This window comes from Lagopus muta, chromosome 5 (genome assembly GCF_023343835.1).
Source record: "Lagopus muta isolate bLagMut1 chromosome 5, bLagMut1 primary, whole genome shotgun sequence".
NCBI lineage: Eukaryota > Metazoa > Chordata > Aves > Galliformes > Phasianidae > Lagopus > Lagopus muta.
The window spans coordinates 42,467,364-42,483,632 of record NC_064437.1 but is presented as its reverse complement, the minus strand read 5'-3'; the positions used below and the strand labels follow the sequence as shown (position 1 = coordinate 42,483,632).

The 16,269-nt window shown below is 44.1% G+C and overlaps 1 protein-coding gene across 1 annotated transcript; it reads left to right on the top strand.

Annotated features, from left to right (window-relative positions):
- Nucleotides 1–5,703: 5,703 nt before the first annotated feature.
- On the top strand, nt 5,704–13,618 carry PPIF (peptidylprolyl isomerase F). Its single transcript, XM_048946371.1, has 6 exons — nt 5,704–5,936; nt 7,145–7,175; nt 8,114–8,202; nt 10,950–11,046; nt 11,483–11,558; nt 11,985–13,618. Exons 1-6 carry the CDS (start codon nt 5,751–5,753, stop codon nt 12,118–12,120), a joined length of 615 nt encoding a protein of 204 aa, XP_048802328.1. The 5' UTR covers nt 5,704–5,750; the 3' UTR covers nt 12,121–13,618.
- The last annotated feature ends 2,651 nt before the right edge of the window (nt 13,619–16,269 follow it).

Here is a 16,269-nt window from a genome sequence, read left to right as displayed (position 1 = left end):
GAAGCTAGATAACATAGAAAAAGTGGTACAACTCTTACTTAATATAAATATTCTCATATGTTACTGGTACAACTCTTACTTAATATAAATATTCTCATATGTTACTGCTCTTTGTTTATTACTTCCTAAAACTCTTCTAACATATTTGATGTTTGTGTACCTAGTTTTTTATTTGTTTTTATTTATTTTTACCTAGAACCCACTTCCCTCTTATCTGCTTCAATTCCAAGTCTGCCCAAATCCTTTTGCACTGTGAATTTCCAATTGTGAATGACTACCTTTCCTTTTCATAGCTTGAGTTAAAACTAGTGTGTCACCTTCTGACAGTTTTCCTTTGTCTGTATCACTGAAGTCCTACCAGTTCCATGTGGGATGTTACTCCTGATGTCAGTCATTGTGCCAATGCCCAGCTCACTCTTCTCTCTAAAAGGAATGAAGGTCAGAGCTCTGCACCTTCTGCAGAGGTGTCTTGTGTCTGTCAGTGTACAGCATTTTCCAGGGGAATGTAAGAACAGCCTACAAGGAACCTAACCAATTAAACATTTCTATTTAAAAAACAAGCAGACAGCGATTACAGCATGACTCCTACAGGGCGTTAGCAAACAGCCTGGCAGGGAGGGACTTACTGGTTTGCCCGCTCTATGGCTTATCTGCATTTTCAGGAGCTCCTCACCTAAATTGGTTTCTGTTCTTTAACTCCTCTTTGTGCTTAAAATATTCTATTGTCAATGTATGTGGGCTAGACAAGATAAAGCTGTTTCCCTTCATTTATAGAATACGTCTACTTGTTTTGTCCAGTGTGTTTCCAATTAGTGATCTCACTGTATTCTTGATAGATACAGTAATGCACACGAACTGAGATTCTCTAGAAATGCTAGTATATACCTATTTTTAAATACTCTCTCTATGCATTTTCGTTTTCTGTTCTACTGAATGTCCTAAGAGTTTCAGGATTACCAATTTTATTTTTTTTCTGTAAGTCCAAATTTTCGAATTGATTGAATATTACAACCTAGACATTGCTGTTTGCCCAGAGTTGTGTTATAGTGCTGTTCTGGGGGTCCTGTTAAACTATTCTGGAAAATTTGATTTCAGTTGTCACTGTGCTCCCATATCAACATATTGATTACTGTGAACTGATTGAAAGATACTTTTTTGTGTTTGTTTTTTTTTTCATATTGAGCTGGTCAAATGCTAGAAAAAGCCAAATATTTTCAAAGTGCTCCAATTGTTAGGATTGTCATCTTTTTTTTTTTTTTTTTTCTCTTTCATTTGGTTTCTAAAGACTATTGAAGAAGTACCCCATGCTTAAGTAATGAAATTCTGGAGCTGAGGTTTTAATGCGTAAGTAAATTGAAAGCAGTTTTCACCATCTATTCGTATATTTCAAATTTATAATAGATGCTTATTTTTCCTTGACTGTTGTTTCTGTATTTCTCAGAACGCACCTTCTGTATGTTCTTAAACATGCAAAATCAACAGATTTTGGACTTTCCATGTGCATCTCTCACTAGCTGTCCTACTTACATTGCTTCACTCATACTTTGCTTACAGGTTTCCTTTCTAAATTATGAATGATGTTCCTCTGTGAGGAAGCATTACTTTCATATTGCCCCTACCAAACTGATGGCAAAATTTAGAGGAGCGACACTGGGATAGGATCAATAGTGTAGGAAAGCTGGACTCCTGTCTCCATTGGCTGCTAATAAAAATTCTTACCTTGAGATTTTTAGTATTTCACCAAACATTTCACTATCCAAAAATGACTTCTTCAGTTGTAAATGCGACAGACGTTAATTTTCACTTGACAACAGACTAGCTGAGTTTGGTGGGACACTGCATATTCAGGTGATTGTCATATGTAATTATGTCATCTAAGTACGTCATCAATTTCCACACTAGGTAATGCACTAATGCTTATGGTAAGCAATCCTTTCTGTAGAGAAACTGTAAAAAAAAGTAGAAAGGAATCAGAACAACAGCACTGGGAAGATGGTCCCTGAATTGTTAACTGGAAAACTTGGGGGAATCTTTTAGCCATTACATGAGTGAAGCTACATTTCTGGATGTTCTTTGTTAAAAACGATGCCTAACACCATATTTTTAGCGTTCAACTTCTGTTGTGAAGTTGTACAACCAAAACCCAGGTGTCTCAAAATTACGATTATTGTTAGAATCAGTTTAGTGCTGGCAGAATAGTTGGTACAGAGGAAGCTCTTAGCTCAAAGAGCCATCATTCAGATTGACATGCATGACAAATTTAAGGAACATTCAAGGCTCTTCCAGACAGATGATTAAAGCAGGGCACTTATGGAACAGAGTAGAGGAGAAGAACGGCCATGAAGATATGACACAATAAGGAAAATAATTAGGCAGAAAGCTGCTAAATACTCTGAAGAGGAAAAGAACAGAAAGGAGGTCAATTTGAACCAAAGAACTGTGAGCAAATTATTCCAGAAATTCAAGTACTACAATGGGGAAGGAGCATTAAAACCCTTAGGTGGGGGACCGTTGTGCTGCCGGTGAGGAGCTGCCTGGGACTGTGGGTATGGCACCTTGCTGCCTGTACCTCTGTAAAAACTCCAACCATGTCCCACTTGAGTGACAGCTAAAATTCACTTCTAAAACACACCTCAGCCTAGAATGTCACATTACCACCCCAATAGTCTTAAAATGTTAAGCGTGATGTTCTTTCCCTTCGTTTCATCTGGTTACACCTTTCTAGTGTTCTTGGCAGAGATTGTAGGATGTATCAGTACTCCTCTGGTTTTGGTTTTACACCATGTAACTGAGATGGGATCCAGGCAGCGGAGTCATACAGTGAGAGGAAAGGTTCTGCAGGAGCTGGTCGAGGTGGGTGAGCCAACAGTTGGTTTCCAGCTGCACCAGTGCTGTGACGGCCTCCCAGACCAGCCTGGGAGATATGATGGTGCTGACCTCCACTCCCTGCAAAAAAAGCCACTGCAGGATGTATTTCCTGAGCAATTCCATTTTCAGTAGCAGCAGCCCAGGCCCCCGCCTCATCCTACTTGTTCAAAATAAAGTAGCATAACGAACAAGTTCTGAAAGTAGTTCAGACACTTACCTTATTACCATTATTACCTGCTCCTCAAACCAGAGAGGTTTGACCTCTCTGTAGGTTGCAGCTCCTGTGTTACGGCTGAAATGTCTGTGTTTTGGAACACAGGCGGACTCCCATAATATCTGCCATCCCTTAGTAGCTTCATCCACAGCTACGCAAAGCACCTGCACACCCATCTACAGAGTGGCTGTCCTGGATCTTCTGATGCCTTCCCACTTGGAAAGAGCTGCATTTCTTTTGCATTCACTTGTAATGTTCCTCATGCCTTGCCAGCCTGCTGTGAATTCTCCATAAATGTTCCTCAAGCACTCAGGTGGTACATGAGCAGTCAGGCACCTGAGCACCACATGACCCCACGTGTGAGCACTGTACTTCCATACATTATGCAAGGTGGCTGAGTAATGAATTCCAGGTAAGCAAGGTCACTCCTAATGTCTGAAAGGAAAATGCTAATCATAGCTGTAAGGAGTGTGAGAGGACTAAGGTTTTTCTTGTATGACAATTTGTCGGTAATTAATATGAAGTCATGTGGAGAAACTCCCCTCTCATGTACATGGTGTGCTGCAGAGAAGTTCATGTTTCCTAAGATGAAACCTTCATCAGAGGAAACATTTCTCATCTATACATGTAACTGGGTGGCTACTCTTTGCCCTTCATGCATTTGTATGATCTAATTTCTCATTGCAATCACTCAGTATAGTGGAAGGGTCTTTCACCATCTCTCTGGCTCTAGTACCCATTTACAAATAAATGCACATAGCAGATAACAGCATGAAATTCCTTCCCTCCTCTCAGCTTATCTTCCAGCTTAGCCAAAACCTTGAAGAAAGAAACTGATTGTGATGGGACTCTCACTCATCATCAGGACCAGGCTGCTTCTGGCTGTGCCAAAGCCTCTCCTACCCGCTGGCCTTTTCCCACAAGGCTCAGGGCCCTGAGCAGATCTTCACACAGGTCTGTTCATTACTCTTCTAAAACCATTTCACATCACACAGCTAGCTCTCAGCCTCGTGTTCTCGTGATCCAGGGTGGTCTTTTGGCAGATTTTTTACAGCACTTTTTTTCTGCCTTTCTTGGAAAATGATTCCCCTGTAACTCCTGAGTTCTTAACATCCCATCTGTACAAGTTTCAATTCACTGATTGTGAAGAGGTAGAACATGACAGGTGGTTTAGTGGCTTTGTTCCATAATCCTCGAGATAATAATTTAGCCTGTCTTCCCAAGTAGAACACTACTGAGAAAGAAAGCAAGTTGTTCTGCTTCTCACAAAGCGCTAAGTGTGCGGGAGTGCATTGCTTGGCCTATCAAGACTCCCAAGAACTCTGAGCAAAACAGCTCAGAGTGTGAAATAAGGACCATGCTTTTCATTGCTCATCTTTTGTCTTGCTAATTAAATAACAAGCCTGAACTGTCTCTTATTACAGGTATGCACAAAACCTAACACCCAAGTGCTCATTCTGGTTTGTGCTTCTAGTGGCTCCTGCAATTAAAACAACATTAGACAGAGCGTTGGATTTTTTTACGGTCACCAGAGATTGATGGCTAGGTGAACTGAACTATTTTCCAAAATGGACTTGTGGCTGAGAGCATAAAAGGCAATTAGAAATGCATGTTGATTGGGCTACTGTTAAACAAACCCACAATAAATCACCTTATGGCAACTAGTACTTGTTGTACAAAAACCAGGAGATGATGTGCAGTAGTTCTTCCCTGTGTGCCAGGAACGCGTGCTTCCTTGAGCAGGGCGGCAGGAAACCGTTCCCTGCTCAGCTGCTCCTCCTGTCACTGCCCTGGTGCTGCAGAGAAGCTCTCCTGCCTCACCAGCAGCGTTCGGCCTGGCACAGGCGCTTGCCAATCTTGGAGACAGGTATATCCTTCTTGTCTGTTATAGATACAGCTCATGGATACAGTTTCTAAAGCTCATATTGTATCTATCATTTTCCTCCGTAATCTCCCTTAAAGCCCACGGCACTGAACACAGTGACGCTGGGCACATTTCAGCCTTGAGAAAAGAAGACTGAGAGGGGACCTGATCCAGATCTATAAGTATCTAAGGTGTGGGGGGCAGAATGGCGAGGCCGGACTCTTTTCAGTGGTGAGTGGAGACAGGACAAGGGGAAACGGCTGGAAACTGCAGCATAGGAAGTTCCGCACAAATGTGCGCAAGAACTTCTTTACAGTGAGGTGACGGAGCACTGGAACAGGCTGCCCAGGGAGGTGGTGGAGTCTCCTTCTCTGGAGATGTTCAAGACCTGCCTGGATGCCTACCTGTGCGACCTGCTGTAGGGAACCTGCTTTGGCAGGGGGGTTGGACTCGATGATCTCTGGAGGTCCCTTCCAACCCCTACAATTCTGTGATTCTGTGATCTGAGAGTCATGCACATCGCTGTTCACACCCCTTGCTCTATCTATTGCTTAGAATAGGTTGCTCCTTCGTTACATCTGCATTCACGGTAAGTATCAGCTAGCATTTCTCATAACCAAGGCAGACGTGGTCTAAACACGCACCCCCCCCACCAGCCCCGGATCACAGCCCGCTGCCGGACGACGGCACGGCGGCTGCGCGCGGACAGCCAATAGCCGCGGCGGCGCCAGCGGCGCTGCCGAGCCGATAAAAGGCGGGGCGGGAACACCGGCTTCCTACGGCTGTGCTGCCGCTCGCGTGCCGATGTTGGCGTTGAGCGCCGCCCGCCGCCTGGTGCGCCCGCCCGGGGAGCTGCTGGGGCCGGGGCTCGCCTGCATGCGAGCGGCCGGAGCCCGCGGCTGCAGCTCGGACGGAGCGGGCCCGCGCAACCCGCTGGTGTACCTGGACGTGGGTGCCGACAACCAGCCGCTGGGGCGCGTGGTGCTGGAGGTAGGCGGGGCAGGGAGCGCGGTGGCGGCCGGCATGGCGGGCCGCAAGGTCACGGGAGGGCGGGAAGGCGGCGGGAGCTCGGATCCGAGCGCGGGGAGGGGGCGAGGGGCAGTTTGCAGTCAGGGTGGGCGGCTGCTCCGGGCTCCGCTTCCACACCGCGAATCGCGGTGCCCGTCCCGTGCCTCTGCTGTCGCTTCTCGTGCGCCTTTTGCGCTGGGTTCTCAGCGTCAGGCTCCGTGTGCTTCCGCCCCGTCTCAGTTCTCCCTGTTAAGCAAACCGGTGGGTTTGTGCGGCTCGGGCCAGGCTGGAGGCGAGCTCGACAGCCAGCCCGCATCGCCGTCAGAGCGCGGGGCTAAGCGGCGCACATCAGGCCCGTGCGTGCCGCTGCGGGCTGTGCTGAGTGGCGGAGAAGCGGCGGCGAGCCCGAGGACGTGCTAAGGGCACAGCTGGGCTTGGCCTTGCGGTGAGCGTGGGGTGGCTTTGCCCCCCGTGTCCCTACATGCTTACAGATTACAGATTAGTGTGGTTCGTAAGGATGTTTCCGAAACGATTTGGTGTTTGGTTGGAGCCCAGCTCCTTGTTTATCCTGGAAAACGTCGATGTATGTGTTAATTGCACACATACGTTTGAGATGGTCAGAGGTAGAAGTACTGCTATGCAAGTTCCTTCTTCATCAGTAAGGTTTAGTAAATGGCTAGATGATATTACATGCCCTGTATGCCATCTTGATCTGATGCTGCTTTTTCTAGGTGGCATATAGTGCTTGTATTTAGGATTAGTGAAAAGAGGTGTAGCAATCACTGAAGTTCCTGATTGTCATAAGTCAGATTTGTTAAGCAATTTCTGTTCTTCTTTTTCCTTTCTGTAAGGTTTCACAGATGGCACTGTGCTAGGAAGAGCTGACTGCTCTGGTTATACCAATGGGGCTTTTGTCCCTGGGGTCTGTCATAGGTTCCTCCTGATGTTTGTTTTCAGATATTGTTTAAGTCAGTAATCATTAACTTGCCCAAATTTGCATAGCGAAGGATGGCATTCATTACTGGCCATTGCTTGCCCACACTGAGTAAGCATTACATTTTTGGGTGGCTTGTGTTTTCCAATACCTTGTGTTTGGGCAAAAGAGCTTAGCTGAGCCAGCCTGTCACACAGAGGTTTTTCTGTGTGTATGTAGACAAGTCACCTAACTTCTATTTTTTTTTTCCTTACAGCTGAAAGCAGATGTTGTTCCAAAGACAGCAGGTAAGGCAGCATCTTGTGATTTTCATGCTTGAAATGATAGGAAGAAGAATGTTCTGTTGCTTCGTGGAAACCATTTCCATCATCCTTCTCCATTTGTTAAATAGGAAAACGTGCACTGAACTTTATCAGACAGTGCTATGAGTGGGGATATAATCTGCTGCTATTTCAAATAGTTGTAGTGCAATAGTGCAATGACTATTTTATAGTTATAAAATAGAACAGTACACTCCATGTTAGGCTGTCGGTGAATAAATGTTTCAAGACAAATTGCTTCCTATTAAAATCAAACCGCAAAAAGGAGAGGGTAGATGTGAGGGATGGTGTCCCTTGCATTTTGATTCTCAGCCATTATACAGGGGTTTGTCTTCCTTGCCACTAGTTGACTGTAGAATCACAGAATGGCTTGGGTTGAAAGCAACCTCAAAGATCATCAAATTCCAGCGCCACTGCCACAGGCAGGGTTGTCAACTGCTAGGTCACTTATCCATGTGCACTAAATCAGCATGTCTAGGTTACAAAGTTCATGTGTTTTCCCAGGTGCTTCCTACCTCATCTGCTTATTTCATGGTTCTGAAAACTTTTTTCAGTTTCCAGTGGATTAATCGTTCAAAAAAAAAAAAAAGTGCCATCTACACAATTAATGTAGAGGGCAAAGGCATAAGATGCAAGAAATGAAACGTTTGATTCCAGAGTGATGGGGCTTAGGACTAGACTTAAGATACAGCAGTGTGGGGGGGAGGACTATGTTTGTACCCTGCGCTGAGGCAGACTTCAACTTTGTATCTGTAGCTATACAGCAGAGGATTTTTGAGGATGAAAATGATCATTTCAATGATGCTGCCTTTCTGGTTCATGAACTTTGGAACTAGTTAACTGTGTTTGATTCTATGTTATATCATATATGGGAAACATAATGTTTTATGCTTTGGTTTTTCTAGAGAACTTTAGAGCGCTTTGTACGGGTGAAAAAGGATTTGGTTATAAAGGATCCACCTTTCACAGAGTTATTCCTTCATTTATGTGCCAGGTAATGTTTACCAATGGTTTTACTTTTGCTTCTAACATTATCTGTATGCTGTTGATGTATTTTTAGAACCAGTGATACCAGTAGTAACATTTTAAGTGTCCCTGCTCTCACTTTTGCTTATTGCATTTCTGATCTTGCTGTGGCAGCTGCTTGGCATATGTTTTGTACAAGTAGATGCAAATTCACTTGTGTAGATTCACTTTAAAGGAGAAAAAGCAACTTGGCTTAAGGCTTCATGCTTTTATAGCAGTGTACTTAAGGCGGGGCACACTTGGTGACTGGCACTTGTTTGGGAGAACTGTTTATGGGTAGAATGACAAGCAGTCTTACCTGAAGCCAGTTCAGAGAATAGTTGGCCAATCTTAATGGCTTAATTTGTTCACAGTAAACATTGTGCTTCAGGGTTAAAAATAGGGAGGGAAGGATGGAGCAGAAAGCGTTGGGGTAAATTTGGGGTGGCAACATCTAAAGTAGGTTGTGTTTTGATTTAAAAGACACCTTTCAAAATTCTGAAATAAAGCCTATATTAACTTTTTTTTTAAAAAAAAAAAAGCCTTTTTGGAAGCCCTTTTCTTACTGTGTTCTGCTGCTATAGTGCAGTGGATTGTATAAATCCTGGTAAAAGCTCAATTTCAACAGTATTGTGTTGTAGAATGGCTTTGAAAACAACTGGAAATCAAATGGGCTTTCTGTATTAATTGATGGCTGTGCTAGTCCCTCATTCTTGTTTGAGGTGGTTTTTTTTTTTGTTTTGGTTTTTTTTTTTTTTTTTGTAACAAGCTGTTCTTTGAACAAGAAGTCCTCGTCTTATGACCCATTTATACCTAAGAAGGTGGACAGATCTGCTGTAAAAAAAATGTAATATCTTGCCTTTAAAATGTGAATTCAGCTTTTGAAGTGCCGATAAACTGACAAGATTTAGCAGTCTTGCTGGGGTCATAAATAAAACAGAAATCCTACCCTCAATTGTACCACTGATTTGTGAAGTCAGTATAATCTGGTCTTGTTTACTTTGTTTGTCTGCACAAATGGACCTGAAATGAGGACGTAGGTGGCTGATAATACTGTGAGATGGTGACTTAACATCTGGGAAGTACTTGGTAGTCACTACGGAAGTGAAATATTGTCAAGGGTTGCAATTATTTTCAAGATGAACCAATCCATAGGCCTTCGCACTTACTGAGATGGGGTGGTGATGTGAGTCAGGCAGTCACTATGCCTAATTAGAGTCAGTCACGTCCAGGTGATGGCTATGACTTGTAATTAAGATGCCTCCTTACAGCACATGATATGCAAAGCATACTTCTGGGATTGTATACAAGGTTGCTGTTGGAAGAGATTGCTCAAGGTGAGAGCATGGAGATGAGTATCACGTGCAATGTTTGTTGCATGACTGCTGTGTGCCAGTACAGTGGTTTCTGGGAGCGGAGCCAGTGAGTTGTACACAGTGCTCAGGAGCTGCCTTTCGAGCTGGGATTGTTCAGTCTGGAGAAGAGGAGGCTCAGGGGAGACTTCATTGCACTCTACAACCTCCTGAAGGGAGGTTGTGGTGAAGAGAGATTTGGCCTCTTCTGCCAGGCTACGAGCAGGACAAGGGGTAATGGCCACAAGTTGTATCAGAGGAGGTTTAGGTTGGACATGAGGAAGAAGTTTTTCTCTCAGAGAGTGGTCAGGCACTGGAATGGCTGCCCAGGGAGGTGGTGGAGTCGCTGTCCCTGGCAGTGTTCAAGAGGCATCTGAACAACATGCTGTGTGATGTGGTTTAGTGCTAGTGGTGGCAATGGTGATGAGGAGACGGTTGGACTAGATGATCTTGTAGGTCATTTCCAACCTTGTGATTCTATGATTCTATGATTTGGGAGTTGCTGTGGCAAGGTTCTGGTTTAGGCTTTTAGTTTTCATGTGTAATCTAAGGGAGGCGGCCACATCCATGCCAGCAAGCACATGCAGCTGAGGAAGCATGGAGTACCTTGGACGTAGCATAGGATAATGATGTAGGTGAGAACCTACAGTGATGGTTTCTGCTATCCTGAAGGAAAACATATGGTATAGAGGTCTGATTTGTAGCTTGTTTTTGTGAGGAATGGCCTGTTCTATTATATATTCACAAAAATAAATACGAAAGTTCTGGATTATGACTTCCAGGGATTCTGAATGTTTTTCAGTTATCTGTCAGTTTGCACATAGCCATCCAGTTCTGTGATACAAAGTCAGCACTGACAGGTGCATGTGTCTGCCTGCTGAGGGGGAGCCCAGGTGGCTGCATGCTGCTGCTTTGCCAGCTCTCAGCCCTTATGTGAGAAAAGCAGTTAATGGTGAACAGTGATGACAGATCTTAGGAGTTAGAATTTTTTTTTTAAAGGGGAATGGGGACAAAATTCTCCTTGTGTGCTTGTGGCTATGCATTTTGGTGTAATGTATTTGCTTGAGGGCCTTTTAATTCTTAGAAGTACTACTGATTTTCTTTCAATATGTTTGGGAATAAAAATGGTAATGCAGGGAGATTGTTTTAGGAGTTAGGGATGCCAGTTGGAGAATATTAATGATATCTAGAGCAGAAATTTGCTTTTAGTTTATTTCTTCTTCATCAAGTTACATGATTTTAAATCTGCACATGAACATACTTAGGAAAATTTGATGTTTTTGTTACTTCTACATTAGAGCAGGTGAGTATATTTTGACAGCAGTACTTCTGGTGTAATATAGCACTTGTGTACTAGTAATGTTAAAACCTATTTCTTTTTCAGGGTGGTGACTTTACAAACCATAACGGAACTGGAGGAAAATCAATTTATGGCAGTAGATTTCCAGATGAAAACTTTCTACTGAAGCACGTAGGACCTGGTAAATAAATATTTTTAAAATAAACATCAATCTGGGACTTCTGTCTACTATAATACGAGCACAAACTTAAATAAAATCCAGAAAAAAAGGGAAACCTATGCATAAAAATATCTGATTTAAATGTTAAGTATCTTCTTTGGATGGTTACCTCCTTAGTACAAGGAACTACTGCTACAGTTGAACCATAGTAGAAGTTAGCTGATATTAATTACATTTAAGGCTTGCTCAAATATTACTACAGTTCTTGCTGTGGAAGGAAGAGAGGTTGGGCTGGTGGGAATAGCTAAAGACAAGAGGCTGACGTTAGAAATAATTTAGAAATCATTTGGAGACCATCACGTATGTCTTCTGTCCATTATTAGTCTAAACTTGTAGAGGGGAATGTTTTTTCTATGACAGGCTTCTTATACTGATCTAAAACCTGCTTCTGTTCCAGGTGTTCTCTCAATGGCCAACGCAGGACCCAATACAAACGGATCTCAATTCTTCATCTGCACTGCAAAAACAGACTGGTATGTTTTTAGCCTAGCATATTAACCTAATGAATCGATGCCTGAATCCATAGGTGTTGTAGTTATTTTGGCTGTGGTTTAGTTTATCCATTATGGAAAATAAACAGCTTTGTGTAACTTGAGTGCTCATTCTGGCCTACCTCACTGTTATCCTTCACATATTGTAGTTGGAAATACAGCAGCCGTTCTTTCTTCTGTGCTGTGGAGTAGACTGAAAGCTTTAAGTAAGAATCTCAGCAAGATAAGGCCTTGGTCTCTTGTAACATGTCTAAAGCCCTTAGCTGAATGGTTTTTTTGTCACTAGAAGTGCAGTTGTTTCTTTCCTGTAATCGGAGTAGATCAGTAGGTGACAGCTATGAAGATCTGCTTACATCCCTTCACTGAGCTGTATGTTGCAGAGTAAACACGCCTTTATTTCTCTTCCAGGCTGGATGGAAAACATGTTGTTTTTGGGCACGTAAAGGAAGGAATGGATGTTGTGAAAAAAATTGAGAGCTTTGGTTCCAAGAACGGAAAGACCTCCAAAAAGATTGTTATTACTGACTGTGGCCAACTGTCATAGCATTTTGCTCTGCTGTTAAGGACAACTTCAATGCTGTGAAGAATGAATCATAAACATTTCTGATCCCATGAGTAGCAATATGAAGCCATATTTTCTATTTAACTTGGTCCTACTTTTATACTTGTATCAAATAATATGGATTAAAAGTGTAAAATGTGTGTGAATTGAGCTATTGTGGTAGTCACTGCCGTGCTGACTTGGGAGAGTCCTACTGTGTTCTGAAAGAAGTGGTACTAACAGAGAGTCTGCCTGTCCTGCTGTTAACATTATTAATATGTGAGTGCTTCAGGTACCAGAGTTGGTGGTGGGGCTGACAATTCAGTACTCTGTAACTGAGGGGTAAATAAAAGCTAAATTGTGAAATACCATGTTTCCTTCAGTTCCAGTAACCCTTTTCTGTTCTGTCTCACCATCATTCAGAAAAATGGTACTAACTGGTGTTATGAGGGATAACTGCAGCAGTTATGTCAGTATTTTCTTTGTGTCTTAAGTTGATCCAGTAGAGCTATTAATGTATGGTTGTTGGTTTTTTAATTAATGTTAGATCTATTTTTGTAGTCTGGTCACTGTTTAAAAATGCTTGCTTCAGTGGAGCAGTGTGTATTTTGGGTTAAGTAGCAGCCTGCTTCCAGAGCTTTACCTCTACAATAAGACCACAAATGAGCCAGAATATCATGGGACAGTGAACTTGCTTGAAGAACAGCTCTTTTCTGAGGCCCAATCATGTACTGAATGCAGCACAGCCCTCAAGAGACGGGCTATTTTTGCACTTGGAGAGCATAAACAAGAGTGTAGTGAGCTTATTAGAACGAGCAGTGGGCTCTACTGCTATTTTTCTGTTATTCTGGTCCTGCGAGGTCAGCCTGCCCCTGATATCTCTTTTTGTTGTGGCTTCTTCTCATCCATCAGCAGAGTCAGAATTGGTCACCATGGAATTGCATGGCCAGTGGGTACAGCAAAATTGTTGTGGTTGATGCATGAGAAGGAAAGAATTTAGCTGATCAGATTCAGTTTCATTTGTAGAAACTGGTGTGTTTTTATGTGGAATCCTTGAGCAGTAACAAATGTTGGAACCTCACAGTACTGCTTCTAGAATTGCTAAAGTTGTAAGCTTTCCATGCTTGGGGGGAAAAAGCACTTGGCTGGTTTTATGTGATCATCTTCTGCTGAAGAGAAAAATAAAATGTGATAGCTCTGTTCAACTATGAATTTACTTCCACTGCATTCTGCTACCCGTGTGGGTTTTAAAGTAATTTGCACTGCAGTTTTTTCCTATTTGGAGCTGCATTCTTGTGTATACATGGGAGGAGTGCAATCTTACAGAAAAGCGTGACTTATGAGCTTCCCTTCATTAGAGCTGTTTCATCTTTGTATCATTTTTGATTTGTACTGTTTTGGTTTCCTATATAATAACAATTGTGTTCTCAATTTGTATATAAAAAATTTAAATATAGTTCTCCTATAAAAAGGAAAAATACTAAGTTTCTTTCTTAAATAAGACTGTGTACTCTTATTAGAAGTAGAGAAATGTGATGCTGAATTTTGGTATGTGGGCTTGGTTTAGAAAAGAATCATAGAATCTTTCTGTTTAGAAGGGACCTTTAGAACTGCCTCCTAGTCCAATTCCTCTGCAGTGAACTCTGCACTCTGCAGTGTGGCGTCCTGCCTACAGCTGGATCAGGTGCTTAGAACTCCATCCAGCCTTACCTCGGATGTTTCTAAGCACAGGGCCTCCTACCTCCCCTCTGGGCAATTTGTTGCTGTGCCTCACCACTCCTATAAAGAACTATTCAGTCTAAATCTCCCCTCTTTTAGTTTGAAGCCATTTTGCCCTCAATCTAGCAGGCGCTAGAGCTTTCCAGGCTGCTTTTTCCTGGGAGCCCTCAGATGTCGCCGGTAGCCTGGGAAGCAGTGGTTTCTCCCTTTGCTGCCCCATCTCTGGATTGGTGTGCAGGTAGTAGGCTCTGGAGGCCGCTTTTTTACAACAAAGCCTCTGCCTCGCAGCGTTGTTAGGAACAGAGAAAAGCTTTAAAGATGTGTTTCAACTGTGAGAGGATACGATGCCCGAAGTGACTTTTGGAATCGACTGATGTTAAATCCCCACCGACTGCGTATTTCCCTTGTGTTCTAATGCGCGAGAAGGCGGGAGGCGAAGCGCGATGTGACCGCGGGGTGGCGCTGCTGCCCGCCGGCAGGGTTGGGCGGTTCGGAGGCGGGCGCGGGGTGGAGGGGGCGCGGGGAGCAGTGCCCGGAGCCAGGGAGTGCCAACAGACGTGCGCCAAAAGCGAGTTTGTGTTGCGGAGTTTTTTCAAGTAACTCACAAATGTTTTTGTTTAGTCTCGGGTTTTAATTATGTCCCAGACTCGGCTTACATAGGTGGCTTTCATTGGTGCTGGGCTGGGGCTGTGTGTCTGCGTTTCTAACATTCAACTACTGGGAAAAAGTGGCATCGGAGGTAACAAATACCGTTCCCTGCTGCAATGCATGCACTGCCTGTGACAATGTATCCGCAGTTAGAGCATGGAGGATGTGAATTATTGAAATGTACACAGATCACTCAATGTAGCCTTTTCAGTGACAACGGATGCTATGCTGCAGGCTGAAAGCTTGTGGCTGCACAGACCTTTCCTCCTGGCTCTGAAGCAGTCAGGTCTGGGGGAGTGTGGTGTTGTCCATTGATAGCTTCTGTCTGCAGTGTCGGCAGTGATGATGGAAATGAAATACTGCTGATGGTTTTGACCTGAGTTCAGTGCAAGTGTATCAGAGGTCAGTGCTGGCTGAGTTGCTTGTTTTTTGTTAAGAGGTTCAGCAAACAAAAACTTAGAATTAGGTCATCATTGGAACTGATGAAGTTAGAGAATGGAGGAAAGCCCAGCAGCGCAGTGACCCCTCCCTCCAGAAGGCAGCAGCACGCTCAGGTCACCAGTGCTCTGTAGGAGAGCAGTGTAAACGGGCAGGGAACTGGGCTTCAAGCCCGCAGCCATACCCCCAGCTGTGCATCCCCACTGGGTGGACAGCTAGCTCCCCACCTGGTTTGGTAACATGCCCTTTGCTTTACTGGGCATGAGCCCACTGCTGCTGAGCGGCACTTTGAAGCCCAGCTCTGCTGCGGAGCACTGGGACCACGCATTGGGCTCCTGCTGTGCTGCCTGGCACTGGGCACTGTGTCTCTTCTGGCATTCCTTAGCTCCAGCTGAGGGAGGGCAGTGCTGGGTGGATCCAGAGGCTGCAGTGTGGCTCTGGTGATCATTGACTGTAACCACCCAAAAGACAGCTTGGATGAACTATCACTTATTTTTTTTACTAGCCAGAACAACAAAGGAAAAAGAGCATGTACCAGAAGGAAAAAAAATGACTGTGTCTTTAAAACAGGGTCAGGGAGAAGTTAAAAATGTGCAGATACAGGGCTTTGTGGGGGGGAAGACTCTGTCACCATTCTCATTTTCACTCACCTCCTACTTACATCTGGGAAGGTGGGCAGAGCAGCTGCTGAAATTACCAGGTGGAAATCACTTTTAGCAGTCGCAAGTACCGGTGCTTTTCCTGCTCACTCTGGCCTCACCCCCAGCACATTCTCATGATGTGGGGCCAAATGCCACCCATCTGTCTGTCCGTCCATCCATCCATCTATCTGTCTGTCCATCCTTTCTTCTGCTCCATCCGTCTGAGCCATGCCCGGCAACCAGGAGCTGCTCCCCTGGGATCTGAGGCATGAGGAGGCAGCAGCTGCACGGTTCAGCTCTGCTGCAGCCATAAATTTTGCATTAGCACTAAACAGTGCTCGTTCCAAGTGATGCAGTGCCTTGGATTCTTTTTCTGCCTGCCAAAAGTCAGTGTTTGGTTGGGATTTTATTTTTTTGGAAGAGGCTTTGCTATTAACTTGATGGTTGCCAAGGCCAAACAAAGTGCAAAGTGTCCTTGGAGAAAGCTACGTGATTCTGTGCATTAAAATCTGGGGGATGCCAACACACGAGCTCAGCCTTGCAATGTCACGTGGCTTGCTTGTGCTGCCAGCACCCTATAAAAGCTTTGCTGAATTTTTAAAGAATATTCCCATGCTTAAACTGTAGAGGTTGAAGCTCTGCCTTCTTTGTTCTGCTTGCTGCATGGGACTGCCCAGCCATGGCTGGCCCAGCAGGGCCAAGGCAC